The sequence below is a fragment of the Xenopus laevis genome, chromosome 8L (assembly GCF_017654675.1).
Source record: "Xenopus laevis strain J_2021 chromosome 8L, Xenopus_laevis_v10.1, whole genome shotgun sequence".
Taxonomy (NCBI): domain Eukaryota; kingdom Metazoa; phylum Chordata; class Amphibia; order Anura; family Pipidae; genus Xenopus; species Xenopus laevis.
The window spans coordinates 11,866,246-11,894,013 of NC_054385.1; the positions used below are offsets into that span (position 1 = coordinate 11,866,246).

General features: G+C 41.7%; 1 protein-coding gene across 12 annotated transcripts in view; it reads right to left on the bottom strand.

Moving 5' to 3' along the window:
* LOC108704466 (E3 ubiquitin-protein ligase HUWE1) overlaps nucleotides 1–27,768 on the bottom strand; it is a 107,574-nt gene that overhangs the window by 1,540 nt on the left and 78,266 nt on the right. For 7 of the 12 annotated variants that reach the window (XM_041573129.1, XM_041573122.1, XM_041573126.1 and 4 more), the window contains 25 exons: nucleotides 27,596–27,750; nucleotides 25,421–25,466; nucleotides 23,512–23,790; nucleotides 18,753–19,005; nucleotides 17,754–17,887; nucleotides 17,431–17,669; nucleotides 16,253–16,541; nucleotides 15,622–15,724; nucleotides 15,009–15,543; nucleotides 13,069–13,588; nucleotides 12,145–12,257; nucleotides 10,860–11,016; nucleotides 10,628–10,760; nucleotides 10,311–10,543; nucleotides 10,070–10,197; nucleotides 9,168–9,249; nucleotides 8,921–9,076; nucleotides 8,185–8,430; nucleotides 7,280–7,397; nucleotides 7,007–7,147; nucleotides 3,208–3,495; nucleotides 2,951–3,056; nucleotides 2,278–2,395; nucleotides 1,379–1,560; nucleotides 923–1,113 (listed from right to left, as the gene is read on the bottom strand). In XM_041573129.1, the coding sequence (XP_041429063.1) occupies nucleotides 923–1,113; nucleotides 1,379–1,560; nucleotides 2,278–2,395; nucleotides 2,951–3,056; nucleotides 3,208–3,495; nucleotides 7,007–7,147; nucleotides 7,280–7,397; nucleotides 8,185–8,430; nucleotides 8,921–9,076; nucleotides 9,168–9,249; nucleotides 10,070–10,197; nucleotides 10,311–10,543; nucleotides 10,628–10,760; nucleotides 10,860–11,016; nucleotides 12,145–12,257; nucleotides 13,069–13,588; nucleotides 15,009–15,543; nucleotides 15,622–15,724; nucleotides 16,253–16,541; nucleotides 17,431–17,669; nucleotides 17,754–17,887; nucleotides 18,753–19,005; nucleotides 23,512–23,790; nucleotides 25,421–25,466; nucleotides 27,596–27,750 (4,945 nt within the window). The remainder of the gene's footprint in view (nucleotides 1–922; nucleotides 1,114–1,378; nucleotides 1,561–2,277; nucleotides 2,396–2,950; nucleotides 3,057–3,207; nucleotides 3,496–7,006; nucleotides 7,148–7,279; nucleotides 7,398–8,184; nucleotides 8,431–8,920; nucleotides 9,077–9,167; nucleotides 9,250–10,069; nucleotides 10,198–10,310; nucleotides 10,544–10,627; nucleotides 10,761–10,859; nucleotides 11,017–12,144; nucleotides 12,258–13,068; nucleotides 13,589–15,008; nucleotides 15,544–15,621; nucleotides 15,725–16,252; nucleotides 16,542–17,430; nucleotides 17,670–17,753; nucleotides 17,888–18,752; nucleotides 19,006–23,511; nucleotides 23,791–25,420; nucleotides 25,467–27,595; nucleotides 27,751–27,768) is intronic. The other 5 variants (XM_041573128.1, XM_041573125.1, XM_041573127.1 and 2 more) reach the window with 5 other exon arrangements.

The following is a 27,768-nucleotide window of genomic DNA, read 5'->3' on the forward strand; positions in this document are numbered from 1 at the left end:
GATTTTATCGTTTAATATTTGTTGGAGTCTTTTTTTCGTAGCATACTAACAATTTTTTTTTTGCATTTTTTTGCTGTTACTGGTCCTTTAACTTCAGTCACTCTTTACTGCTGTACTTCAAGTTGGAGTGTTATCTACCCCCTCCCATTCCCACCCAGCAGCCTAACAACAGAACAATGGGAAGGTAACCAGATAACAGCTCCCTGACACAAGATAACAGCTGCCTGGTAGATCTAAGAACAGCACTTAATAGTAAAAGCCAAGTCCCACTGCAACACATTCAGTTACATTGAATAGGAGAAACAACAGCCTGCCAGAAAGCAGTTCCATCCTAAAGTGCTGGCTCTTTCTAAAAGCACATGACATGGCAAAATGACTTGAGATGGCTCCTACACACCAATATTACAAAAAAAATACCCAAATCCACTATTTTGGATTCGGCCGAACCCCTGAATCCTTTGCGAAAGATCCGGCTGAATACCAGACTGGATCCTAATTTTCATATGCAAAATTAGGGGTGGGAAGGGGAAAACATTTTATACACTGCCTTGTTTTGTGACAAAAAGTCACACAATTTCCTTCCCCTAATTTGCATGGGCAAATTCGGATTCGGTTCGGCCAGGTAGAAGGATTCAGCCGAATCAGAAAAAGGCCTGGCTGAATCCCGAACCGAATCCCGAACCGAATCCCGGATTCAGCGCATCCCTAAAAAAAGAAAAAATACACTTGCTGGTTCAGGAATGAAATTTTTAATTATAGAGTTTATTATTTGCAGTGTAAACAGCGTCATTTAGAAATACATTATAAAAAACATGAATCCCTTTAAACTCTCTTTTTCCAGACAACAAAATACTGGGGCAGAGTAGCACACAGGCACCATGGGAAAATATCAACATGCTTTGGAGCCTGTATTCGGACTTACCATGTGTGTGCAGAAGGCAGCCTGTCCGTAGATCTGTCGTCTCTGTGAATTTGGAATTTTTGGATGCCGTTCATTCCTTCTAGCGCAGCAAAACCCTGTAGCGGAACCTTCGAAGTCCCAGTAACGAACTGAAGGAACTTTGCCCGGTCAGCCTGATCGAAGGAGCGTAACGCTCTCCAGAACCACTGAATCTGTGAAGGGAAAGGAAACTGTATTTAAAATTGTTAAACCAGAATTTAAAGATGAAGGAAATTGAAAGAAGGAAGGAAGGAGCCGCAGGAGTGTAGTGTTTCCTATGTTTGCCACAAGACAATTAAAAATACATTCATGTAGGGGTAAAACAAGTTACATTTGTAAAAGAATTATGTTATTTTCTTATAAACCAGAGGTATCCATTAATGATACACATCATCATCGCTGTAAAGTCAGCTTAGTTGCAGTTTTTTCCTCTCTCACCTGGATAGAATTAGACTGGTATTTGTGATACTCTGTGTTTGATTTTAGGTCATCAATATCTATGGTGGGGAGGCCGGAGATGAGCAGTTCCAATTCCTGCTCAGTGAAGATAGAGATAAGACGTTTTGGGATTATCTCATAATATCCCTCAAGGAAGGCAGCCAATTGCTTGCGTATTGCACCTGTGGAAATCGGAAACTGTGAGTCTGGCTGCATAACAACAAAAATACAGGCTTGTGGCTTTAAAGGAGAACTAAAGCCTAACTAAAGAAGTAGTTGAAATGTTGTACATTATTTTTTGTGCTTCTGTACCAGCCCAAAGGCAACCATAGCCCTTAAGCAGTAAAGATCTGTGTCTCCAAAGATGCCCCAGTAGCTCCCCATCTTCTTTTCTGCTGATTCACTGCACATGCTCTGTGCTGCTGTCACTTACTGAGCTTAGGGACCCACTCACAATATACAGTACACATAGAATAGAAATGTCACAATATAAGGCTGATTAGTCCTTAATACAGATAATGACTACATGGCAGCACAGAAACCAGTGCAATTAGCATCAGAATTTAATAATCAGCAAACCAGTAGCATCAGCTTATATTACAGGGGAAGCTCATTTTCTGCTGGATAATTAGTGACGAGCCCTAAGCTTAGCTTCTCAACAGCTGCTCAGAGCCCACTGAGCATGTGAGTGTCACAGACACTTTCCAAGATGGTGACCCCCTGTGACAAGTTTGAAGTCCTGGATCATTGCTGCTATTGACAAGCTGAAACTTTAGCCTCGTGCAATAAGTTCACTATGTAAAAAATATGGCATTTTTAGCCATATTCCTTTTTAGGGTTTAGTTCTCCTTTAACAGCTAACAATGTATATGGCCTTAGCATCATTACAGTTGTGATACCTGTCATCTTCATCTGGCACACAAGATGAACATACTCCTTTTTGTTTTCTTCTGTTACCAAAATGTTTGCACCGTTTGGTTTCAGGTCTCGGACTTCACAGACACCAAATTCTTGAACCTGTTGAAAAGTACATTAAGAAGTTAAATGGGTGATATTGTGTGAAAAAAACAAGAATGTGCTAGTGCTTTATATGTAAAAATATCCTCTAAATATATAAGAAACGTTGTGCTTTAGGGTCAGGGCACACTCGGCAGATTCTGGGACATTAGCCGCCCGGCCACAAATCTCTTCTTCTTCGGGGCGACTAATCTCCCCGAACTGCCTCCCGCGAAAATCGAGGATTCGTACGATCTGATCTTTGCGTTTATGGCCAGCTTAACTGTGCTTCTGGCAGGGAATGCTACTCATTTAAAACATGAGCAAGCAACCTTAACAGATTTGTAGGGAGCTCCAATAAAGGGGACATTTTTAAAGATGATTTTTAGTCTAGAGTAAAAGAAACATCATCTAGTATTCATTACTACCTACATGATTGGGCGGGATTTTGATATCCTTTAAGATACAAATAGAGGAAGAGAGTTGTGATTGTTTTGCCTATATAGACTACACAATGATTACTACACGAAGGAAGAGTCTGCAGTAAAGGCAATATTTCAGCCAGAACTTTTATACCTCGGTGCTGAAAGTCAGGTCATATCCCAGTGTGGAGACATCATTTTCAAGCAGGTATACCAGACCTTGATAGAAGTGATAATCTTCGCTCTCCATGTCCGTATATCTGCAAGTAGTTGAACCAGAGAATCTGTATTCTACTATTCTCAATGAGATTCGATAGTCACACAGCACAAGTGAAGCCTTACAAGCGCCTAAATGGAGCACAAAAGCCCCAGTGCTGCAGAATGGCAAGAGTATAAGCTGCTTGTTCTTACCTGACAGACTTGCCCATGATATGCTTGTAGAAGGACCTAGTGAAGTAGCACTCCAGTAGCCGGTTGTCATACACAGCTTTGGCTACTATCCGGCCAACGAACTTGAAGTAACTGAGGTGGTTAGGGTTACAGTGGGAGGAAGGATTAATAGTGTAGGTGACACGGTCACCAGGGGACGTGCGGAAAAGAGCATACATGGGATTGAACATCTCCCTGGAGATAATCATGTACCACTCCCGAAGGAGCCCACCGGCATCCTGCCCTTCTTCTCCCTCAAATACGATGTACCTGAAAACAGGAGACATATTTTGATATATATTCACAAGCTACATACTACAAGCAAAATAAACTTTACTTATACTATATAAATTATTTAAATCGTGTTCCCTTTAGCCTGGCAATTCACAATCATAGCCTGAAGCCAGGTGCCATTTTGTAAACAGTGTTATCAAAGGAAAACTATACCCCCAAAACAATGTAGGTCTCTCTAAAAAGATATTGCATAAAACAGCTCATGTGTAAAACCCTGCTTCATGTAAATAAACCATTTTCATAATAGTATACTTTTCTAGTAGTATGTGCCATTGGGTAAACAGAGTATTTACAATTACCCATAATCATTAAGTATTCATTTTGGGGGTACAGTTTTCCTTTAAAGCAAGCTTTGCATTATCCCAAATAAAGTGACAGAATGGGGGACCCGAGGCCCATGTCCATACACTGGTTACAAAAAGAGATGGGGAGGAGTAATGGAAAATGAGGGGCATGTAGTGACATAAAGGAAGTACAGAATGGAAAGTGAAAGTAACTGACTGCCCCGCCTCTATGGGCGTGGCAAGCAATAAATGATTGACAGCTGAGAATTTTAAATTCATTTATAACTGGTATGGGTGCTTTAATTAAAAAAAAAATATTTGGGTTTCATGTTCAATTCAAAAAGGACTTATTATACAGCTTTTTATGTCTGGGTGACAGGTCTCCTTTAACACATTTTTTTGTTGTTGTTGCAAGACTAGGGAAATAGTGGTTTGCTTCAGACAAATAATATACTTCGTAGCAGACTGTAGGGATACACTCATATTACAAGCTCACATGGTATAATGAATACAAAAAGTTTGGTCCGTAAAGCGATAACATGTTCCTTTAAAAATCATAGGAACGTGTCAATATCAAGGAGGTGCTGCACGCTTTATATTTTCCTTTAAAAGCCCCCCGAACCTTTGTGAAGCCGACCCTCTGACACTGCTAATGGATCTTCTGCTTTTTTTCAGTGATGCTGGGCTGGGGGCGGAGCTATCCTTCCATAGGCTGAAGTCCTGTTTTCATTTGTAATTAGCCTATGGAAGGATTGTGTAGTTTCTGAGAAATTTCTCAGAAACTACTCCAAAGGGTTTGAAGGGGGGGGGGATCTAGTAGGGAGAACAGAACTAGGTTGAGATCCCACCCAGGAACAGGAGTTCGAAATGGTGGGACGATGCGTGCCACTCCTGGAAATGTCAGGTGTCTGACAAATAATGGTTCCACATCGCAACAGTCTGCCCCCTATTGGCTACCGGGATCCAGGAGGGGGTGCCCTGTCAACCGGATGCTGTTCATTGTTGTGGAACTTGTTGCTTTTCCACAATGGGCAACCTTTTTCATTCGTCTTTGACCGGAAGTGAGAACGCTGGGGAGAGTTACTTAGTCTAGTAAACCTTTCACTTTGAGGACAAAAAAACGTCCCTCTTCTAGGCGAAGGTGTGGATCTGCTCTAGTTTTGAGGGAGGGAGGAAGGTTTGGATCTGCTCAAGTTTTGAGGGAGGAAGGTGTGGATCTGCTCTAGTTTTGAGGGAGGAAGGTGTGGATCTGCTCTAGTTTTGAGGGAGGAAGGTGTTCTTCCCCCCTGTGGCTTGTGAGATTATCTTTTCTAACTCTTCGCCAAATAGGCGCTGTCCCTTGAAGGGTAGCAAGGTTAAGGATTTTTTGGAACTAAGGTCGGCTGTCCAGTTCTTTAGCCATAGTGTTCTGTGGGCTGCCACGGAGTGGGCGGACGCCCCTGCAGTAATTTGCACGGTGTCTAAGGTGGCATCGCACAAGTAGGTTGATGCTTCCGCAATTGATTGTATTGATGGCATTAGGTCCACTCTAGGTACTCCTTGAATGTCCTTGATTAGAGATTCGGACCATGCCTAGATGGCTCTGGCCACCCAGGCCGAAGCTAATGCTGTACGAAGGGTCGAACCAGCAGATAAGTACGTTGCTCTCAGAAAACCCTCAAGAATCTGCTTGGATGCTTGAAGGCTGCGGCATCTGTCACTGGTAAAGTTGTGGACTTAAGACAGTCTAGAAACTGGAGCATCAACTGAGGGAGGCAACAACCATTTCTCTACTAAGTCCTTGGAAAAGGGGTAGGATTTTGAAAATTTCGGAGTGGCCTAAAACTTCCGTTCAGGTGAATTCCACTCGTCCTGTATGATGATGATGATAAGCAATTGTTCATGTGAAGGAAAACAGAGGATTTTTGTTTTTTCTTGAACAGGCTTGCAGATGAGGACTGCTGTCCCTCCGTTTGCATGATCTTTAGAACCTCTGTCCATCCCTTGATAATGTTGTCAATGCCACTTGGAACAAGACCTGCAAATAGGCTCTCTCTGGCCCCCTGGGATTTTAGATTGGCAAACTTTGCAAGAAAAATAAGTTATCTGCGCCGCTGCTGTTACGGGTGCTCTGGGGAAAAGTCCCCCCTGCCTTACCTTCTGCCATACTTTATTGCCCTGTTGCAGGATCTTAGGTACCTGCTGATGGATTATGTAGCCCGGGGTGTGAAGCAGTGTAATGATGAAGGTCAGCAGTAAAGAAGCTGCTGTTGCTGCTGCTTTGTGATAGTTTGCTACTTGAGGGAAGCAACTGAGGGAGACGAGTGCCCAGGAGTCCCCCCTATGAACCACGTTCCACATCAGGTGAAAGGAAAATGGCTACTGTGACGTAGACGCGTCCTGGTTTCGCGCTGAGAAGTGTGCGTCAAACTAAAATGGCGCCTGGAACGCATCACTGGCTATACGTTCCAATTCTGGCACAGAGAATAATTGCCGCCTTGCAAGCCCCCCCCCCCCGCCCTCTTCCAGCGCACAATCGAAGCGCACTGAATTGGAGACGGCAGGGAACTCCCTGGATAACCTGGGGTATTGAAAAAACTGCCCCCCCCCCGGCTGTTTGAACACCATCTAGGTCCGTGTGGTGAAGCCTATAAGCATGGCAGGAGGAGAACACCCAGGGGCTGTGTTAGCATTAAAATAGTACTTGCATATGTGCTGCACCGGTGGGACCCTCTGCCACCCCTATGGTCGGGGCAGGAATTGTTCAAGTGGTCGTTTCAGCCCAAGGGCTAGTGAATGACCCCGGTGGCTGTCCCTCGAAGGGGATCCTTTTCCTGAAGGGTACAGGTAGCCCTGCCCTGGAATACCCCATATCTGTGTCTTTATCTTCTTGCCTCCTCCTAGTAAGCAGGACACTTAAAAATTGAGAGATTATAGCAGTGTGGAGTTAAAACGGGTTCCCGGACACGCCCCCTTTCAAATTAGTTCTAAGTGTCCTGCCTCCTAGAGGGTGGAGCTTAACCCCTAGAGTCCCTGTGTCCCCCTGAGACAACAGAGAAAGAGCCCATGTGGCATTGGCCCAGATGCTGAAATCCTGTAACAATTTCATGTAGGAGTGAGCTATTTGTATATAGATTTCAGTGTTGGCTAAATGGATTCAGAAGGGTGCAAACAAAAAACTGGACTATAACTGGAGCTACTCTATTCTCATTCTTTCTACTCACAATCTATTCTTCATTTCTTCAGGGGATTTGCGGTGCAGCTCCCGGTAGGAGTCCTCAAACACGTGATCACGCCGTACATGCACGGCCATATCTTCCTTGCGTAGCCCTTCATCCAGGCGCTCCAACTCTTGTCGGAAATATCTATAGGACGGGAAAAGTGGAAGTCCTGAATGCTTAAAGCTCAAATGTAGCAGTAATTACCACTGTGCATTAATCAAATAAATAGAGAGTTACTGGCAGATTCTTGAAACAATGACACACAAATGTGCTTACTTGCGTTTGACATCAAAGTCAAGGACTCGGATATAGTCTACAAGAACAGCGAAGGGCCCATCAGCTAGGTGTGTGGTAGACTGGCGAAGGATCTGATTTAGTACAGTTCGATGAGTCTCTGGAAATTTAAAAAAGGAAAAAAAATCCAATTTTTTTTTGTAAAAGTCTGATGACCTATGCTGGGTAATTAAAACCAAAACTTTGCAAGGCTGTCTGCATTAAATACCAATACAAGCAGAAGTAGTAGAACCAAGGACCACATTTATTTAATTTCCTCAGTCATTGTGCAAAATAAATTAACTCAAAAAGTCAAGGAACAGTCTTCAGAAGTTTCTTGAACTTGCTAAATCAAGTGATGGCAATTATAGCTTCAGCCTGGGACAAACGAATCCACAGGACATTTTCTTCCTAGATTTGGCCTTAGGGTTTAAGGCTCATGCTTCCAGGGGCCCCAGTATTAGTTGATTTTTACACAATAGAACGGGATAGTGAAACAAGGCCTTCTAGTCTGGGAAAGTGGCAGTTTAGAAATGGCAAAAACAGGCTTAATCATTAATAGAAGAGAGGGAAAATAAAGAAGATAAATATAATTTTACAATCGGTTTCATCAAATAAAAAAAAATAAAAGGAAAAGATTATTATAAGTTTAATAATGAAGAGATATTTTTGTGAAGATTCTCATTCTTCCAGGTCATGGTATACCTGTAGAAATAAGTCAAATCAACTGGACTTTTTTCTTGAAGATGTTTCACCAGTCATCAAACTGGTTTTCTTAATTCAGATTGAGAAAGCCAGTTGGATGACTGGTGAAACATCAAGAAAAAAAACAAAAAAAAACGAAGCAAGTCCAGTTGATTTGACTTATTTCTACAGATAATAATGGAGAGAGAGTGATAAAAACTTACCAGCAAATCGTAAGAACTTCTGAGTGTCAGGAGGCAAACTAGAGGAAATGTGCATAGATGAAGGTTCACGAGAGAAGAAAGGATCCAAGGAAGAAGGTGTGGCTGGAGTGAGGGGTGCAGGAGAAAGAGGCGGCGGTTCATCCTTAATATGAGATAACTGGCTTTCCCGAGTATCCCGCACTGGAGGCTTGCTCTCCCGCTCGGTTGCATGAACAAGGAAAAAGGCTTCTACGGCTGGCTGTAACACTGCCAGGAAAAATACAGGTAGACCATTAGACCATATTAAACACTCAGCTGAACGTATACGGGAGCATAAATCTGCAATATATACTTGTTTTGGATTAGAAAGAGGGAAACATTAATCCATTTGGGTTAAATAGAGAATATGACCTTAGACCAATTTTTAGATAAAGTATCCTTTTTTAACTTAATTTTTATACATTGTTTTTCTGTCTTTTACCCTTTCCGACAAAGTGTTACATTTGTTACACTTGTATTCAATCATGGCTTTGTGCCTAGTCCACTAGGTGGCGTATGAGTGTTTAAATAGTGAGTTTTGCAATAGTCAATTTAGCTTGATAAAGGGCCGAACGTGGCCTGAAACGTTGCTGTAATGCCCTAAAAATTAAGAAATAAAGGCATTTTATTCTTCATAAGATAAGTGGTGCTGTTCCATTGTGGCGATCGATTATACAGCTGAACCACACAGGTCTAGTTATTATTAACCCTTGGTTACCTAATACCGCATGCTGGTCATGAGATTCTTCAAGTTCCTTCAAGCACTCTCCCAGCATGTCCCACAGTTCATCTAAACTCAGCTGCTCGCTCAACAATGGTAACTCTGGCAGCCTCTCCTCCTCTTTCTTCTCGGCAGCTTGAGTAACTTCAGTAGCTGGAATATGGAACCAATGGCGTGTAAGTGCATACCATTACTCATTGTCCCTATCCACCCAAAACTAAACACTCATGAACCGTGCACTGACCAACTGAGGGAGTCTCCTGTGCTGCAGGTGAAGGCTGGTCAACATCCATAGGTTGCTCTTCCCTGCGAGCAGAACCCTCGGCCTAAACAAAATAAAATGATGTGCATGAACAAGCAGGAAGGCATTGCTGGTAAGCTGGTGTTTGAAAAGCCAACAGATGAGAATGCACTTCATAGAGGCACGATATGAAGCAAAGATTACAGCCATGCATCAGAGGGAAATGGTTCTGAATCATTTGCCAGGTCACACAGTGAACATGCAGAAAACTGGTTAAAGAGGCCACGACAGATTAAAGGAGAAGGAAAGGCTAAAATTAAGTAAGCTTTATCAGGGAGGTCTATATAAATACACCAGTAATGCTGCTAAGTCCTCTGTCAAAAGAAACACTGCATTTCTTTCTTGTACACATGGGCTTCTGTATCAGACTTCCTATTTTCAGCTTAAACCTAAGCTAGGGCTTGAGCATGCTCAGTTTGCTCCTCTCTCTCTATCCACCTCCCTCTACCTGCTGTAATCTGAGCCCAGAGCTATGAGTGAGCAGGGAGAGACTCAGGCAGAAGTGACTCACACCAAGTTTATATGGCAGCTGCTGTCCTAAACAAACAGAGAGCTTCTAGAGCCGTTTACTCAGGTATGGAAAAGCATTCTACAGAATAAATATAGTTTTATAGCTTGCACTATTGTGACTAATCTATTGGCAATAAACCGTTTTGGTAGCTTTCCTTCTCCTTTAAGGCGTTAGAGAAACATTGCTTGCAAATCGGCAAACTTTGCACTGCCGACAAGGACAAAAACAAGCAGATGGGAAGGATAAAATGGTGAAAAATGGGACAGATCAAATAAAGAGAGGGTTGGAACAAACTAAGGATGGATGTTCTGCCAGCGCCAGTCATCATGCTAACCGTTGCAGTTTGCAGCTGTCTCCGCGCCCTTTGACCCTCACGTACCATTTGTATAATGGCATCAGCCTCGGCCTCCAGCTGCTGCACAGCTGCCTGGATGCTGCTAGCCGAGGCCAGACTGGCAGTGCCTGCAAGAACAAAGTCAACGTGATCAGTCTTTTACACGTGGAAACAAAGTTGATCTATAAAGATCTCAAATATAGTACCAATACTTTAATCTGCAAATATTTTATGACCTCACCTAATCTGCTGGTTTGCTTGGCCTTCTTGTTGGCTCTGCGAGTGTCGTCTCGAAGCTGGATGATAACTTGCAGCACTCGAAGGAAGAATTTTTGTGTGGAAGTCTTTGAAGTCAGCATAGACATTGAGGGAAGCTGCAGCTCTCTTCCTCCCAGTGGGCGCTTTTGGGAAGCCACAATCACTACGTTCTCTGCAATGTCGAATCTGGATCGCAGAGGCGGGGTGGGGAGAGACCTGACATTAGAATGAATGCTGTCCTGAGTTACATAATTCGCCAGCTGAAGTACATGTATATGCTATGCAAGATCACACACTCACCTGCTCTGCATTTTGCCCTTTGCCTTTGTGCTATGGGGTTGCTCCTCAGGCAAACCATCTGGAGAAAGAACTTCACATTGTGCACGACGCTGCTGCTCCAGGTTATATTCCCGGAGCTCTGCTAATAGAGTACCTGTAAAAATAAAAATGGTGACAGATGTATTAAAATAAAATGCTTTGACTTTGTGCATGACATGTGGACAGCAGTAATAAATGCAGTTGAGCAGGGTACCTATCTGTTTGCAGAGAGTAAACCCTAAGTGATGTGCTCCGCTCAGTAGAAGTTTCAATACAGTGTCCCGTGTACTAGGGTCGCCTCTGGAGAGCTGCAGTAGAACATTGGCAGCATCCTCCAGTCCTTCCTCTGAACATGAGTGTGATGTCAGCACCTAGAAAATAAAATACATAGAAATAAATCACCAAAGCCATACCACCAAATACCTAACATTTTTAACAGTGCGCTACATCTAGAGCTGTGGTGTGACACACATTAAACAAAATTCACAGCAGTTTTCAAGTTAATTTTAAAATTGGCTATCCCGTGTGGATCTACCAATGTGGAGCATGCTCTCTGCAGCTGCTCACTAAGGACCAAGGCACAGATTGTCATACCAGGCCTTTAGTCATCTGACCTATTAAAGGAAAACTAAAGTAGTAGCTAGAAATATTGCACATTATGTTTTGTGCTTCTGTACCAGCCCAAGGCAACCACAGCCCTTTAGCAGTAAAGATCTGTGTCTCCAAAGATGCCCCAGTAGCTCCTCATCTTCTTTTCTGCTGATTCACTGCATATGCTCTGTGCTGCTGTCACTTACTGAGCTTAGGGACCCACTCACAATATACAGTACACATAGAATAGAAATGTCACAATATAAGGCTGATTAGTAATTAATACAGATAATTACTTTCATGGCAGCACAGAAACCAGTGCAATTAGCATCACAATTTAATAACCAGCCCTGTAGCATCATCTTATATTACAGGGGAAGCTCATTTTCTGCTGGATAATTAGTGACGAGCCCTAAGCTTAGCTTCTCAACAGCTGCTCAGAGCCCACTGAGCATGTGAGTGTCACAGACACTTTCCAAGATGGTGACCCCCTGTGACAAGTTTGAAGTGCTGGATCATTGCTGCTATTGACAAGCTGACACTTAAGCCTGGTGCAATAAGTTCAGTATATAATATATGGCATTTTAAGACACATTAATTTTTTGGGGTTAGTTCTCCTTTAACAGCTCCACAAGAGGGCAACTAAACAACTGGATTCACTCCTTATTGATTTAGCTAGCAAAATGCCTTCACCGTTGTGCATCTCAAGTCACTCTATATTTAATCTCGGTGAGTACAGGAGCCTCCTAGATGCTGCAACAATTACTTTTGAGGACCTCGGTCATTCAAAAGTCAGTTAGATTAGAAGACTAGACGTCAGATTACCTGCCAGATACAGTGCAACCTGATCTGCCCACTCAGAAAACCTTTTCCACAGACAGGTAATATAAATGGTTACATTTGCTCACCTCCACAGACAACTGCAGCTGTTTCTCAGTGAGGCCAGCAACTGCCATCTTATCTGGTGCATTGCTAAACTCGTTCGATTTTGCAGGAGATTTTCCACTTTTTGTTGTAACAGCTTCACAAACAAAAAGGAGATAAAAAAATAAAAAACACTGGCTAAAAGGCATATCAAGAAATTGTTGAGACTTTGTAATATAACAAGGACGATGAAAGTTAAAATAAAATATGTTAGTGGAAACATCAAGTCTGTTCATAAAGGGGAACTATTGCGAAAATGATATATATAAGCTTCGGCATACTTAAATAAGAAACTTTGTAAATACAATTAATTAAATATTCTGCATTGTTTTTAAACTCAGGTTTATCTTCACTATTCCTTTCTCGGCATCTGTTTCTCTTCATTCTGTCTTCATGCAGCAGTTGGGTGTCAGACTTCATTTCCTAGCAGATGTATTCGAGCTCACTCCAATAACAGATTCCAGTACAAACAGAATCTAACAAAATAATTTTGTACAAATTCTGCATGTAGAGAGACATGATATCTGGTGATTTTAACAGAGTGAGCTCTAATACATCTTCTAGGTAAAAGGAGCCCCCCTATAAGATATATTGGATCTATCTGACACCCAACTTCTGCATGAAGACAGAATGAAGAGAAACAGATGCTGAGAGAGGAATAGTGAACATAAACTTGATTATTTCAGCAGTTAGGCAAAATAGAGTTCAAAGGTTGAACTTGATGGATGTGTCTTTTTCCAACCTAACTTACTGTTAATGTTACTATGTAAACGGTAGAGAATTTTTCATTGATTATATTTAGAAGATTTCTCGTTTCAGTATGCGGAAACTTATTTTAAAAGTTTTCATCTTCACGATAGTTCCCCTTTTAAAAACAAACAAAAAACCATTGTCAGTCATTGACTTACTTGTCACTATGCTTGTGCTCACAACAGTTGGAACGGTTACAGCAGGTACAGGCGCAGGGGCTGGTGCAGTTGCAGGTGTAGGTGCAGGTGCTGGGGTGATAGCATTGCTCTGAATAACTGCCGACTCAGAAGCTTTATTATCAGGGAGAGCAATAGAGATAAGGGATAGAAGTCTCAGCAGCTTTTCAGTAAGTAGCGAGCTGCGACGAATAACAGAATGAGAGAGCATATTCATAAGCTGTCCTAAGGGGGAGGCCTCCAGGCTGCACTGGTTGCTCTCGCCTTCAGACCCAGAGCTCATTGGTAAAGATTTTATGGAGGTTTTACCCTTCCGGCTCACATTCATGTTGTCTAGCTTGACTAGCAAGTCCCAGAAATCTGTGGAAATATTGCTTGCCCCAACACTACTGGATGGTGCAAGACAAGGACTACAAGTAAGCTTTATACTCCGCTCCCTGCTGTCACTGTTTTCCACACTACACTCTTTGGTCCGCTGCTGGGTGAAATGACTGGGGAAAACCTGCACGATGGAGACAAAGGTATAAATAAATGCCAAAGAAATCAAATTTCATGATGAAAGAACAGCACAAAAACATAGCATATAGTCACAGGGGTTGTTTACCTTTGAAATAAACTTTTATTATGATGTAGAGAGTGATATTCTGAGACAAATTGCAATTGGTTTTCATGTTTTATTATATGTGGCTTTTGAGTTATTTAGCTTTTTATTCAGAAGCTCTTCAATTTGCATTTCAAACATTCTGGTAGCTAAGCTCCAAATGACTCTAGCAACCATGCATTGGTTTGAATAAGAGACTGGAATATGAATAAAAGAGGGCCGGAATAGAAAGAGGAGTAATGAAACTTAGCAATAATACATTTGTAGCCTTACAGAGCAATTGCTTTAGAAGGGGTCAGTGACGCCCATTTGAAAGCTTCAGAGTCAGAAGAAGAAGGCAAATAAAAGGTGAACCTCCCCTTTAAACACTGCTGCTCAACTTCTAGTTATATGACAGAGCAGGTTTTAGAGACATTTAAATCTAATGACATTCCATTGGGATTCCATGGCAAAAGCTGGAGACATGGAGCGAAAGCCAGTTCCCTGGATTTTGCCAGAATTGATCTACCATCTAAACCAGTATGTAAGACATGTTAGTGGGTTTCTAAATTAAAGAGGACCCATATTCAAAGCCCAAACTTCCAACCACTTACTGTCATGGGAAAAAATGTTGTTTTTTCTGCTCCAGCAGAATTCTGCACTGAAATCCATTTCTCAAAAGAGCAAATAGATTTTTTTATATTCAATTTTGAAATCTGACATGGGGCTAGAAATATTGTCAGTTTCCCAGCTGCCCCCAGTCATGTGACTTGTGCTCTGATAAACATCAGTCACTCTTTACTGCAAGTAGATATCCCTCCCAGCAGCCTAACAACAGAACAATGGGAAGGTAACCAGATAGCAGCTCCCTAACACAAGATAACAGCTGCCTGGTAGATCTAAGAACAACACTCAATAGTAAAATCCATGTCCCACTGAGACACATTCAGTTACATTGAGTAGGAAAAACAACAACCTGCCAGAAAGCAGTTCCATCCTAAAGTGCTGGCTCTTTCTGAAATCACATGACCAGGCAAAATTACTTGAGATAGCTGCCTACACACCAATATTATAACTTAATACACTTGCTGGTCTAGGAATTACATTTTACATGGCTGAGTGATTTATTTGCAGTGTTAACAGTGTAATTTAGAAATAAAAACGACATTATAAAAATCATCCTTTTAAAATAAGGAAGGAAAAGCGGTAGAGAAAGGCCTTGCCGCAAGACAGCTTTAAATAATTATTCACATTACCAAACAAAATTGAGACACACCACCTTTCATAACAAAATATAGTATTTAACACAAGATTAGAGGACGCTGTTTTCTAATGCACCTACCTTTGCTAATTGTATGAGTGTGTCCAGCACATGCCTACACACTACAGGGGCTGCTTGGGGATGGATGTGGACAGTAGAACCACAGGCTGCATGCTTTTCTGTGTGCTTACGTCCTAGTGACCTCTGGATTTGGAAGATGTTTGTACGACAGCCAAGAGCAGCATCCATGGACACAGAAAGCCAGGAGAGCTGGTTGGAATTCCTCGATTCCATCTTATGCAGCAATTCTAAAGGGCGGTTGTCATGACTAGTTTTTGCACCGGCCCTTTTATCGGCTCCTCCAATAGAAGTCTTTGGGCTCTCAATACAAAGCTCGCTTTCACTGCTGCGCTGCAGTATAGACAACAAGCTCCTAATGACCCAGTTGCGTGTTTGCGCATGGTAGCAGAGGTTGCGTAGAACACGGTGCAAACGACTAGTGTTTAGCTTGGGTTCATCAACAAACAGTAGGACAAGCAGACAGGAGAGGGCTTCATGGTCAAGCAATAGTCGGCCTCGTAACCGCAGCAGGCTGTCAACATTACTCCCGGTTGGCCTACAAATAAAGAAGGGATATTAGCAATGACCAATATTTCAGGAGTTTCACACTTACTTGATGGAGATATATTTGTACCTGGTATGTGTACTGCTGCTTCCCATTTGGAAAGTGTTCCCTCTCTGCACAGCCAACCGTGTGTACTGAACACCTCTGTTACCACTCAAACGACTTGTGAAAGCTGGTCCCCACAAAAAAATTAATAAAAAATAAAAAGGAAATGAGTTTCATGGTCTTCTTTATCAGAACGCTTTTCTATTTTGCTTTAAACGTAACTACAAGGTGGTCCTTAAGTCTAATAAACTTTGAAGCAGGGTTTCTACATTATTGTACCTTTAGTCTGTAATTTATTTTTTTTAAAGTTAATTTAATGCTCTTTGTGCTTCCTTCTTCCACAAAAGGGTGCCCGCAATAATGGAATAGATATCTTGTTTAAAGAATAGCGACACTCACGGGCCTCGTTTCATGCAAGCCAAATAAATAATTGAATGACTCGATCCCTCTTTGAGGGATTGAAAGTGGAGTATGCTAAAGCGAATATTAAATTTTCATTTTCACAATAGTTCCCCTTTAAGCCTGAACTTGATAGACGTGTGTATACAAAAAAGTATACATCTTCCCAGTATCAGCCAAAAATCTGAATGAAAATCAGAATAAATAAAAGCATATATAAAATGTAGTAAAACAGTGTCGTTACAGCATCACTTACCAGGACTCCTGAGGATTGCAGAGAGCGCTGATGTGCTGCTATGGCCAAACAATCGTTCGTGCATTAGCTGTCTCTGACGAGATTCTTGCTCTCGCCGCAGAGCCTGTGCCTCTGCAGCAATATCAGGCGGCATCACAGCTAAAACACTGTCCTCCATGTCTTCTAACACACTTCGGCGTAGATCAGAAGGTAACGTCTGAATAAAAGTCACAGGATCCATGGGGTTCTCAGAAGTAGTGCTCTGAACAAGCTCCCGCCTCTGCTGCTCTGCTCGCTGCTGTGCTAGGACCTTAAGAGAGTTACCAGATGCTATTGTTACTTTTCAATTTTGCAAAAGGTCATGGACATTAATTGAATTATAAACACATCCGAGACTGAAGGAAGCAAGAGAAACAAGCCATAATTTGGGCTTTTGCTTTTCTTTTTAAAGGGGAACTATTGGGAAAATGAAAATGTAAAATAAGCTTCATCATACTGAAATAAGAAACTTTGTAAATACAATCAATTAAAAATTATGCATGGTTTCTGAAATAATATTGATATATTGACAGTTAGATCCAATATATCTTATAGAGGGGCTCCTTTCCTAGCAGATGAATTAGAGCTCACTCAAATAACTGATTCCAGTACAAACAAAGTCTAACAAAATTACTGCCTTTTGCACAAATCCTTTAGAGATAAGATTTCTGGTGATTTTAATAGAGTGAGCTCTAATACATCTTCTATGCCAGGGATTTTTATCCGTGAGCCACACTAAAATGTAAAAAGAGTTGGGGAGCAACACAAGCATGAAAAAGTTCCTTGGGGTGCCAAATAAGGACTGTGATTGGCTATTTGGTAGCTCCTATGTGGACTGGCAGCCTACAGGAGGCTTTACTTGGCACTACACTTAGTTTTTATGCAATTAAAACTTGCTTCCAAGCCAGGAATTCAAAAATAAGCACGTCATGGATCCAACGGTCTATGATTATCTGACACCCAACTTCTGCATGAAGACAGAATGAAGAGAAACAGATGCTAAGAGAGGGATAGTGAATATAAACGTGATTATTTCAGAAACAGTTCAGAATTTTCAATTTATTGTATTCAGAAAGTTTTTATTTCAGTGTGCTGAAGCCAATATTACATTTTCATTTTTGTGATAGTTCCCTTTAAACATTAAAACACGTTGAACTTACCTCTTCCTGAATGGCTGGTGGCAAAGCAGCCAGGAACTCAGGGCTGACCTCTGTGACACCTGCATTAGCAACAACAGGAGGAGGAATGACCGGGGCAGCAGTGGGTGGAGGTCGAGATGGTGGCCGTATGCCCAACTGATTTTGCAGCACCTCTCTGCGGATGTCTTCAGGAAGAGCTGCAAGGAAAGAAGGATCCACACCCTCCGGAAGATTTATACCTGTCATGACATACAGACGTTCTAAATTAAATATAGCAAACGGATACAAAATGCAGCAGAATGTTCTTTAACAAAAAGGACTGGTTGACAAGTAGCCCAAGCTACCTGCTAATGGGTCTTCCTCTTCACTACTTGTTGAAGGCAAAGGTTCTTCGAGGATTCCACTAGAATCCGTAGCCAACAAGGTCACAGCACTCTCTCTTGTGGAAGGCAACTCAGAGGAAAGGGCAATGGGTGAGCTGGTAGAGGCAAATTAAAAAAAAAAAAAAAAAAAAGAGAAAAATTTATCTTCGAGCTTTACTTCTTTGAGCCTGATTGAATAGCTTATAAACACATATCATCAGAATTCTAATGATGACCAAGTTGCCTATGGTAGGCACAGAAAGAAGTAACAATAAAAGATAGTTCCCCTTTAAAATGTAGGACCTATCACGAAAATGCAAATTTAATACTGAAATAAGAAACTTTCTAAATACAATCAATTAAAAAAATCTGCAATAAAAATCAAGTTTACTGTATATTCACTATTCCTCTCATCTGTTTCTGTCTTCATGCAGGAGTCAATAATCATTGATAGTTAGATCCAATATATCTTATAGGGGGGGTTCCCTTTCCTAGCAGATTCAAATAACTGACTGACAAACAAAATCTAACAGCTTAACTGGCTTTTGCACAAATTCTGCATGTATACATTAATAGAGTGAGCTCTAATACATCTCCTAGGAAAAAGGAGACCTCCTTTAAGATATATTGGATCATTCATCGGACCTCCAACTCCTGAATGAAGACAGAATGAGGAGAATCAGATGCCAGTGCCAGGAATAGTTAACATAAACTTGATTATTTCAGAAACGGTGCAGAATTTTTAATTCATTGTATTTAAGTTTCTTATTTCAGTATGCTGAAGCGAATATTACATTTTCATTTTCGTGATAGTTCCCCTTTAAGAGTCTGCAGCATTGCTGCTTCACTATGCACAAGTCTAGTACATTTAGGGCAGAAAAGATACAGAGAAATGCACACAGAACCATCTTTAAGATTTGGTAGGCACAAAAAAAAAATGCTGCTGCCAAGCCACTTCAGAAGTGCAGTTAAGATATTTACCTCTCATCGCTGTGTTGAGAAACTACTGGTTGGGTTTCACCTGTGGCTGGTGGTTCCACTGGCTGCTGGCCAACTGCGATGCTACTGCCAACCACAAGAGGCTGCTCTGGATTAACAATTCCAAGAGTCTCCCCTACTCCATCCTCTAAGAGCCCAGAAGCAAGACTGCTAGTGTCCATGGGGGAGCCCTCTAGTTGGCTACTAACAGCTGTCAAGGCATCGGAATCCTCTGCTCGCTCTGGTGACAAGGAAGCTGAAAACGGATATACGACAAAATGAAATTATCTGATGGATATTGACCTCCTTATAGAATCACAAATAAAATATACTGGGGCTCTTTTATAAACACTGGGCAAATTTGACTGACTGGGTAAGAGAGAGGACTTCTGGAAATTTATGGTCCAGCCGAATTCTTAAAGGGTCTGGATAGTTAATTGAAGGTGATGTTTGGCCACTTCCGGAGAGTGGGCCTTGATAAGAAGATCATCTAAATACGGAGTTATAGACGCACCAAGGACACGGAGAAGACTGCCACGACAGACATGATTTTCGTGAAAATCCTCGGGGCGGAGGATAGATCGAAGGGCAAAGCGACAAACTGAAAATGCTGGTCCTGAAAGTCGAATCTCAGAAACTGCTGGTGTTGCAAGGTAATTGGAACATGAATATAGGCATCCTTGATGTCAGGAATTTTCCCAGTTCTATGGCCCGAATGACTGAGCGGAGAGACTCCATCTTGAAATGGTGGTAGACGACCCACTTGTTCAGGCGCTTGAGGTCCAATACTGGCCGAAATGAACCGTCTCGCTTAGGAACGATGAATAGATTTGAATAGAATCAGTGGAAACTTTGGGAGGGTGGAACGAGAACAATTACCTTGGAATCTGCCAGGGAATGAACAATTGCCAGGAAAGCTTCCTTTTTGTCTTTTTGTAAAGGGAGCCTTGACATGAAAAAATGAACGAAGTCTGCCTCCCAGTTTCAGGGTATCTTTGTCTTTTTTGCTGTAGTCAGGAAGAGGAGTATTTGTCCCCAGCTGGTTTTGGCTGTGGCTTACGTGATTGCCAAGGGTATTTGCCCTTGTTGGAGAACCGATGCTTAAAAGTGTTGTATGAACGTGAGGGTGAGTTACCCTTGAATGTGCAGGAACTTTGTGTCCGGAAGGAATTACTTCTTCTGGACGTAAAACTAGACTTTGGTTTGTTCTGTTGGAGAAGTGTACTTTTACCTCCCGTAGCCCGGAATATCATTTTATCAATTATCCCCAATCTTGAGCCTTTAAAAGGAATGGACACCAGAGATTTTTTGGAATTGGGATCGGCTGACTACATTTGAGCCACAGTGACCTACGGGCCGCAACTGAAAGAGCTGAGGACCTGTCAAAAAGTTTTACCGCACTAACACGGCTTCTCCTACAAAGGCATTGGCCTCAGAAATAAATTAAATTAGTGGAGGAAACAGAGTGTCGTCATCTCGTCACCTGGATCAAGGAATTTGACCAGACCTCAATGGCTCTACTAACCCAGCCTGATGCCAGGATTGGAAGTAAGGCTGATACCCCGCTGAGGATATTGCTTTTAGGAATCCCTCAAGCTTCTTATCTGTAGGGTCTTTAAATGCCGAGGCGTCTGGGACAGGAAGGGTTGTAGCCATAGAAAGTCTAAATACTGGGGCATCCACCACAGGAGGCTTGCTCCATTTTTAAGTAGATTCCTTAGGGAATGGGCACTGTTTGACAAAACCTTTTGTCTTTAAACTTCCTTTCAGGAACTTGCCATTCGTCCTGAATGAATGATTATAGTTGTGGGCTGGAAAGGTAGCAGAAGACTTATGATGATTCTTAAAAAGACTCTTGGCTTTGCCTTATGTTGAATCCTTCAATTCGTAAAACTTCCAACACTGCTTTGATTAGGTGGTCTATGTTAGGAGAAGACTCTGTGGAGCTATCCTCCCCTTCAGACTCAGACTGGGCCGAAGAGAATAACTCCCCTTCACTAGCTTCTTCCTCAGAAGGAGACGGGCTGGAAGCTATTACCCTGAGGTTTGTCCCCAACCTACCAATGTCACGCTTGCGTTTGGATGTTGTTGGGACATCTGCCCATTTCCCCAACATTTTATCAATAGAGGAGGCTAATTGTGGTATACATTGGAGACTAGACAAGGATTTAGACAAAGACGGCACAGGCAGGTGCATCCGAGGGGGCCTGTGAGGCTGAAGCCCCTGCATTAGAAGGGCCTGCAGTGGATTGGTCAGAGAGACCTGCTGAGGGAGACTCAAGGGGTTCTGTGGTCTATGTAAGGTGCGGGCTACAATCAGTGCGAAGAGTGCTAGGCTGGCCAGCTTTAATCTTTATAAAACATCCGGTACAGGCAAAAAAGGTTACTGCTGAGTTTTGCCTGCTTCCTCTGGTAAATAAATCCCCCCTGCCTTCAGCCATACTGTGGAATAGGTGAACTCTCCCCTTTTTAAACAGTACCTTACCACCCGACTAGTAGAAGGCGAGAGGGAAGAGCCGCAACTCATCGCCTATAGTCCCGGTGCGCTGTGGCGCAATTCACTGTGCAGAAGCGCAAAGCCGGAGCAGTGAAGTGGAGGAACCGCGTCTGGAGGTGCTGTGAAGAGTGCTCCGTGCGGCGAGTGTGTCTGAAGGCGAAACTAAGGTGCGAAGAGCGGATGATGTCAACAGCGTGCGAGAATAATGGCTAGAGCTAGTGCAAAGCCCACGTCTCTCCTTGTCCAAGCCTGGACGCCCCCAACTCTGCTGAGCCTAGCTGGCTTGTTCAAGGCTTGTTCAGAATAATATCCGCTTACAGAGGGGGGAAAATTCCACGAAGGGAGATGACACAACGAGTACAGACAGGCTGCTGACTTTGGTCTCACTCCAGAGGGAGGAGCTACAGCTCTTATATCACTTCAGTGTCCTGCCTCCTGATGGGAGGGGCCCTTTACCCCATGGTTCCTGTGTCCTGTGTATCTCCAATATACTTCAATTAAAAATGTGTATAGTTTTTATAAGAAACCTGACTGTATGCAGTGAAATTCTCCCTTCATTTACTGCTGTGGATAGGAATCGTCAAGACAGTCCCTAACTGCTCTGCAGGGAAACAATCATACTTATGAACAGCAGGGGGAGCCCCGCCTTACTTCCCAGCCATGCAGAATTCAAGCAGCTTTGTTTGTTTGATTCCCTGTAAAGCAGTCAGCGACTGTGTATTGATTTATATTGGATTTTATTTTTGCCTTTACATCCCCTTTACTGTTTCCAACTGCAGCTGCAGGTACAAAGATCATGGAGCCAGATTTAAACAGATAAACTGGGATTCTATTTGGAGGATTATTTTGCTGCAGTCACTGGTTCTGCAGAGTTGGAGAAAGTGTGTATTAAACAATACAAAAACGATAAAATCCACATTAGATAACATGACATCACAGGACCCAGTGCAGTCTGAATATTATAATTATTAATCAGTCTTGCTGTATCGGCTTCTGGCAGATATTTGACTTGTGCTGTTTTGATAATTTAGGACGATCCCTAACCAGCCCAGACCACCCTGAGCATTTGCACAGTCTTGGTCTTGTAAACATGTTTAGCAAACTTACAAGATAGTGACCCCCTTGTGGCCAACTTTGAAAGCATTTGTTTGATTAGGCTTGTGGTGCAGTAAGTTCATGTTTATGTTTAGTATACAAAATACAGCCTTTCTAGCCTTATTCTATTTTAGACTTTACTTCCCCTTTAATATAAATATAAGGATACTACTGGGCATGAACTCAGATTTTGACGTTTCAGGTTACTATTTATACAAAAAACATGTTCAAAAGTTCTCTCTTTATATCCTGTGCATTTTCTCGCTGTAATCATGTATAGTGTTTTTTTTTTTACAGAATATCTTTACTAATTACATTGTGTATACTGTGTATATTTTTTGACCATGGTTTTCTGAGGGACACTGTCCCTTTAAGAACTGTCTTTTTTCCAATTGGTTTGTTTTTGTATAAAAGCTCATTTCCTATGGGGAGAACTTAGCCCATGATTAAGTACAAACGCGTAGCGCCTATGGAAAGCATGCACACTTTTAACTTTGATTAAAGGAAAACTATACCCCCAAAATAAATACTTTACAGTTTATATCATATTAAAAGAATCTTACCAAACTAGAATATATATTTAAGTAAATATTGTCCTTTTACATCTCTTGCCTTGAATCCCCATTTTGTGATGGTCTGTGTGCTGCCTCAGAGATCACCTGACCAGAAATACTACAGCTCTAACTGTAACAGGATTAAGTGTGGAAGCAAAAGACAGAAATCTGTCTTTTAATTGGCTCATGTGACCTAACATGTATGGTTTGTTTGTGTGCACGGTGAATCGTATGATCCCAGGGGGCGGCCCTTATTTTTTTAAAATGGCAATTTTCTATTTATGATTACCCAATGGCACTTACTACTAAGAAAGTATGTTATCATGAAAATGGTTTATTTACATGAAGCAGGGTTTTACATGAGCTGTGTTATGCAATATCTTTTTATAGAGACATTGTTTGGGGGGTATAGTTTTCCTTTAATAAAAAAACTTTTTTTTTTTAAACTTATTTGCTTGGACCTGTGGATTCCTCTGAGTGCCAGATAGCCCTGTTTTTCTTGCTGTCTATTTTGGTTTGCCATGGGTTACAGCCCAGGAGCAAATTTGCCCAGTGTTTATAAATAACCCTCACTGAGTGGTAGCATAACATGCACTATTACTCAAATGCTACTGACTTATAGTTGGTGCTGGTGAGAGCTCCATTTGCGTGGCATCCCCCTCTGTGCTGGGCCGTCCTGGTCCAGAGTCCTCTTGGTGAGATGGCATGAGTTGTTGCCCAGCATCCTCTGTGCCTAAATTAACAGGCAGACATTGAGGCAGTTCAGCCAAAGTAGCCTCAGGAGGATGAGCCCTTAGGGTGGGATCTAAACGAACATTTTCAGGACTTGTTGGGGTTCCTTCTGCAGAAGAAGGGGCAGTGGGGAAATTTTCAGGACGACCATTTCCATCTTGATCTGTTATGAAAACAAATACATTCACCTGACCCTTCGGAAAGGACCTCTATAAATTTCAATTGAATCTCTTTGACATATAATGAAGCCTCAATTTTAAGTCCCCTGATTATAAGTTTTCCTGCATTTTACATTTTTTTTTAATGCAATTCAATGGTTGCATTTCCCTGATTTTAAGTAATGTTTTCCAGCATTTTACATAAAAATTGTCCTGGTGTTCCTTTTTCCCTCTATGAATGTTTTTTGTAAAAATAAAGAGGTTTAAAATACTAACCGGATGTATATTTTGCTATGGTTCTGCCTGTAAATAGTCAATTTCAATTATTCTGCCCCTTATACAGTCCTGCACCAATCACTTTGCTTTAGGTTGTGTATGTGACTGACAGAGAGGCCTTGCATATGCCCCCCATAGTTTAACATTAAGGGTCGGGGCACCCGGGCAGATTCGGGGAGATTAGTTGCCAGGCGACATCTCTTCTTCAGGTGACTAATCTCCCTGATCTGCCTTCTGCCGGCTAAAATGAAAATTGCCTGAGGGCAGGCACTCGGAGCGCTTTGTTTTCTGAAGTTTCCTTGTGAGGCAATTATGGGCGACTTCGGAAAACGAAGTGTTCAAGCGCCTGCCCCCAGTTAATTTTCATTTTAGCCGGCGGAAGGCAGATAGGGGAGATTTGTCTCCTGGCGACTAATCTCCCCGAATCTGCCCGTGTGCCCCGACCCTAAAGGTGGCCATAGACACAAACATCCGCTCGTTTGGCGATGTTGCCATTAACGAGCATGGCTATATCGGGGGTTATCTGATTGTTCGGCCGTATGGGCTCCGGCGGGATCGGTCGGGTCAAAATCAACCCTGACCGATCGACCAAACAACTGATCTCCGCCGGACGAAAGATGTCGGCACACGCCACACACGATCCGAAAATCGTACGAATCCTCTGTGTGACACTGTGTGTTTATGGCCAGCTTTACACTGCAATTTAACCCTTGTTATTAACACAGTAAATATTGTATCTCAACAAACTTCTGTGCTTATATCCTTTCAGTACTTGAAGAAAATGTTACTTTAACATATTTCACTGAGTTTACATAATTTTGTTGTGGTCCCCTGAAAAACATAAAATAGGGGTTCAACTGTAGTGTTTCTATATCTTTGCATAGCTTACCAGGCAAACAAAGCTCATACAGAATTAAAATACCATGCCGCAGGGAAGGCAGTAAGCTGTATAGTTATCTCCTAATTTGGGGAAATAAAACACCCCCACAACAATACAACTTACTACCTCATCCTGAAGAAGGCAGTCCAATTAGTGTAGGAATCCCCATGGCTTACCATAGGAGGAAGGCACATTACTTGCCTAGAGACAGAACGGTTAGTACATTTTCCTCTGCTGTGTAGCTTAATGCCTCACAAAACCAGAGCTATTATTCTCCTCTGTAGCAGTTCAGGTCAAGTGGTTCCGTATGCTGGAAACACCGCAGGAAAGACAGTAAACTGTATAGTTATCTCCCAGATCGGGTGTGACCCCAAAACTATACAATCTACTACCTCATCCTGCAGGGTCACAAAATCTCTGCTCACATGCACCTGAAAGTAAAAAATGTTCAAAAAGAAAGATAGAAGTGGTAGATCTACCTGCAAGGCTCAGTTCAAACGGGGTATTCTGCTTTGAATTGACACCCTAGGGAAAAAAATAAACATGCCAATTTATTACAAATCATTGTTTAGAAATAACCTGATTTTAACGTTCACCATTAACGTTCATCCCTGGAGCAGTAAACCGTTCTAATTGAATACATTAATACTTTACTTATCTATGGCCCTGCTTAGTTTCATCGGTCAGTTGTTGTAATTGATACAATAGTTTCCAGTTTTCCACAGTTGCTGTATCACCTACTGCAGCACATTTTAAACAGTTCAGAGCCTGCACCAGTACTAAAGTTTAAACCTTCCACTGCCAGCTGATTTGGTCGCTTGCAGTGCTTTGATGGACAGTTTTTGACCATTTTGTGCTCTCACAATTTAAGAGCCATTCCAAGGGTCGGGCTATTTTTTTTTAGGACAACCTAAGCTTTCAAAATATGCTAGAATTTTGGTGTAATTTATTGGCTTCTAAATGTCAAAAAATGAGGAAAAAAATCATTTCCCACAATATATATCAGAAACAATTTATGGCTATACATGGGAACGGCCTGTGACTATGGAACGCACCAATTCCAAATATGTCGTTTTATGGAGCTCTGCCTTGTACAGGTCAAAAATTCCCAAAGCACTGCACCAGAAACCTGCATACTTCACATTTCAAGGCCAAAATTTTCACGAACAGTAAGTTTACCCAAGCAAACCAGCCATTTGTGCAAAGAACAGATTCTGACAACACCAAAATAAGTAAACATGTCTTTCTACCCCAAACTACCTAGTCGCAACGCTTTACTTAAAGGAGAACTAAAGCCTAACTAAAGCAGTAGGCTAGAAGTGTTGTACATTATGTTTTGGGCTTCTGTACCAGCCCAAGGCAACCACAGCCCTTTAGCAGTAAAGATCTGTGTCTACAAAGATGCCCCAGTAGCTCCCCATCTTCTTTTCTGCTGATTCACTGCACATGCTCTGTGCTGCTGTCACTTACTGAGCTTAGGGACCCACTCACAATATACAGTACACATAGAATAGAAATGCCACAATATAAGGCTGATTAGTAATTAATACAGATAATTACTACATGGCAGCATAGAAACCAGTGCAATTAGCATCAGAATTTAATAATCAGCCCTGTAGCCTCAGCTTATATTACAGACCAACCTCATTTTCTGCTGGATAATTAGTGACGAGCCCTAAGCTTAGCTTCTCAACAGCTGCTCAGAGCCCACTGAGCATGCGAGTGTCACAGACACTTTCCAAGATGGTGACCCCCTGTGACAAGTTTGAAGTCCTGGATCATTGCTGCTATTGACAAGCTGAAACTTTAGCCTCGTTTAATAAGTTCAGTATAAAAAATATGGCATTTTTAACCATATTGAATTTTAGGGTTTGGGTCTCCTTTAAGTTACTAGTTTTTAATAACATTTTCTGGAATTCTTGTAGATTGACCTCAAAGCTTTAAGTTAACATTATCTTAACTCCCACATATGCATTCTCTCAAATCCAAAATGGTCAAATATTTCTATTAATAAAACAGCAAAACTTTCCTAAAACCTAGTTGTTTTTACATTTCTGAAAATCGCATTTGAATTTGCCACATTAATCCAACAGTATTTATTTTTTTTATATACAAATCACTCTAAATATGAACACCGGAGGTCTGCTGGACTATTCGATGCAATAGAGATTGCAAAGTATGTGGTATATATGGAACCCAAATGAAAATAGTGTATATAACATTCACGCCTTCCAATTCAACTGTGCAAACAGAGTCCTCTGACTGCGTATTAAGACCTTCTAACTATACAAAGACCCCAAGAAAACCATACATTTTTGGAAAGCACAGATTCTGATGAATCTAAAAAGGGGAAAAAATATAGCAAAGTACAAAACTGCAAAGCTAAGCTAAATAACAAACAAGGATCAATAAGGCAGGGATAAAATCAGAATATAAGCACAAAAATTAAATCAAAGAAATAACTGATCCGGCAGCAGAATTAATGGTCAAAATACCTGAGCCAATCATGCTGCCAAAACATTATTTCTTCCTGGTGTACTATCTGAAAACAACAGAAAAGTTGTTGGGAAGATGAAAACTCCTCTAAAAATAAATTTGAGGTAAATCAGGTAAAAAGGGTAAATAAAGAAGCAAGCCAGGGTATTCGTTCAGACCTGCGAGTTTTGCTCCGTTGTGTCCTTCTCCTCCTTGGATCTGTCTGCCATTTTAGCCTCCTCCTCTGCTAGTTGTTTTCTTCTTTTTTCCCTGCGTTCCTCAAGCTCCTCATCCCGCAAAGACTCCAGATGATTAATGATTGGGACTTTGACCACTACAAAACAGTACAGTT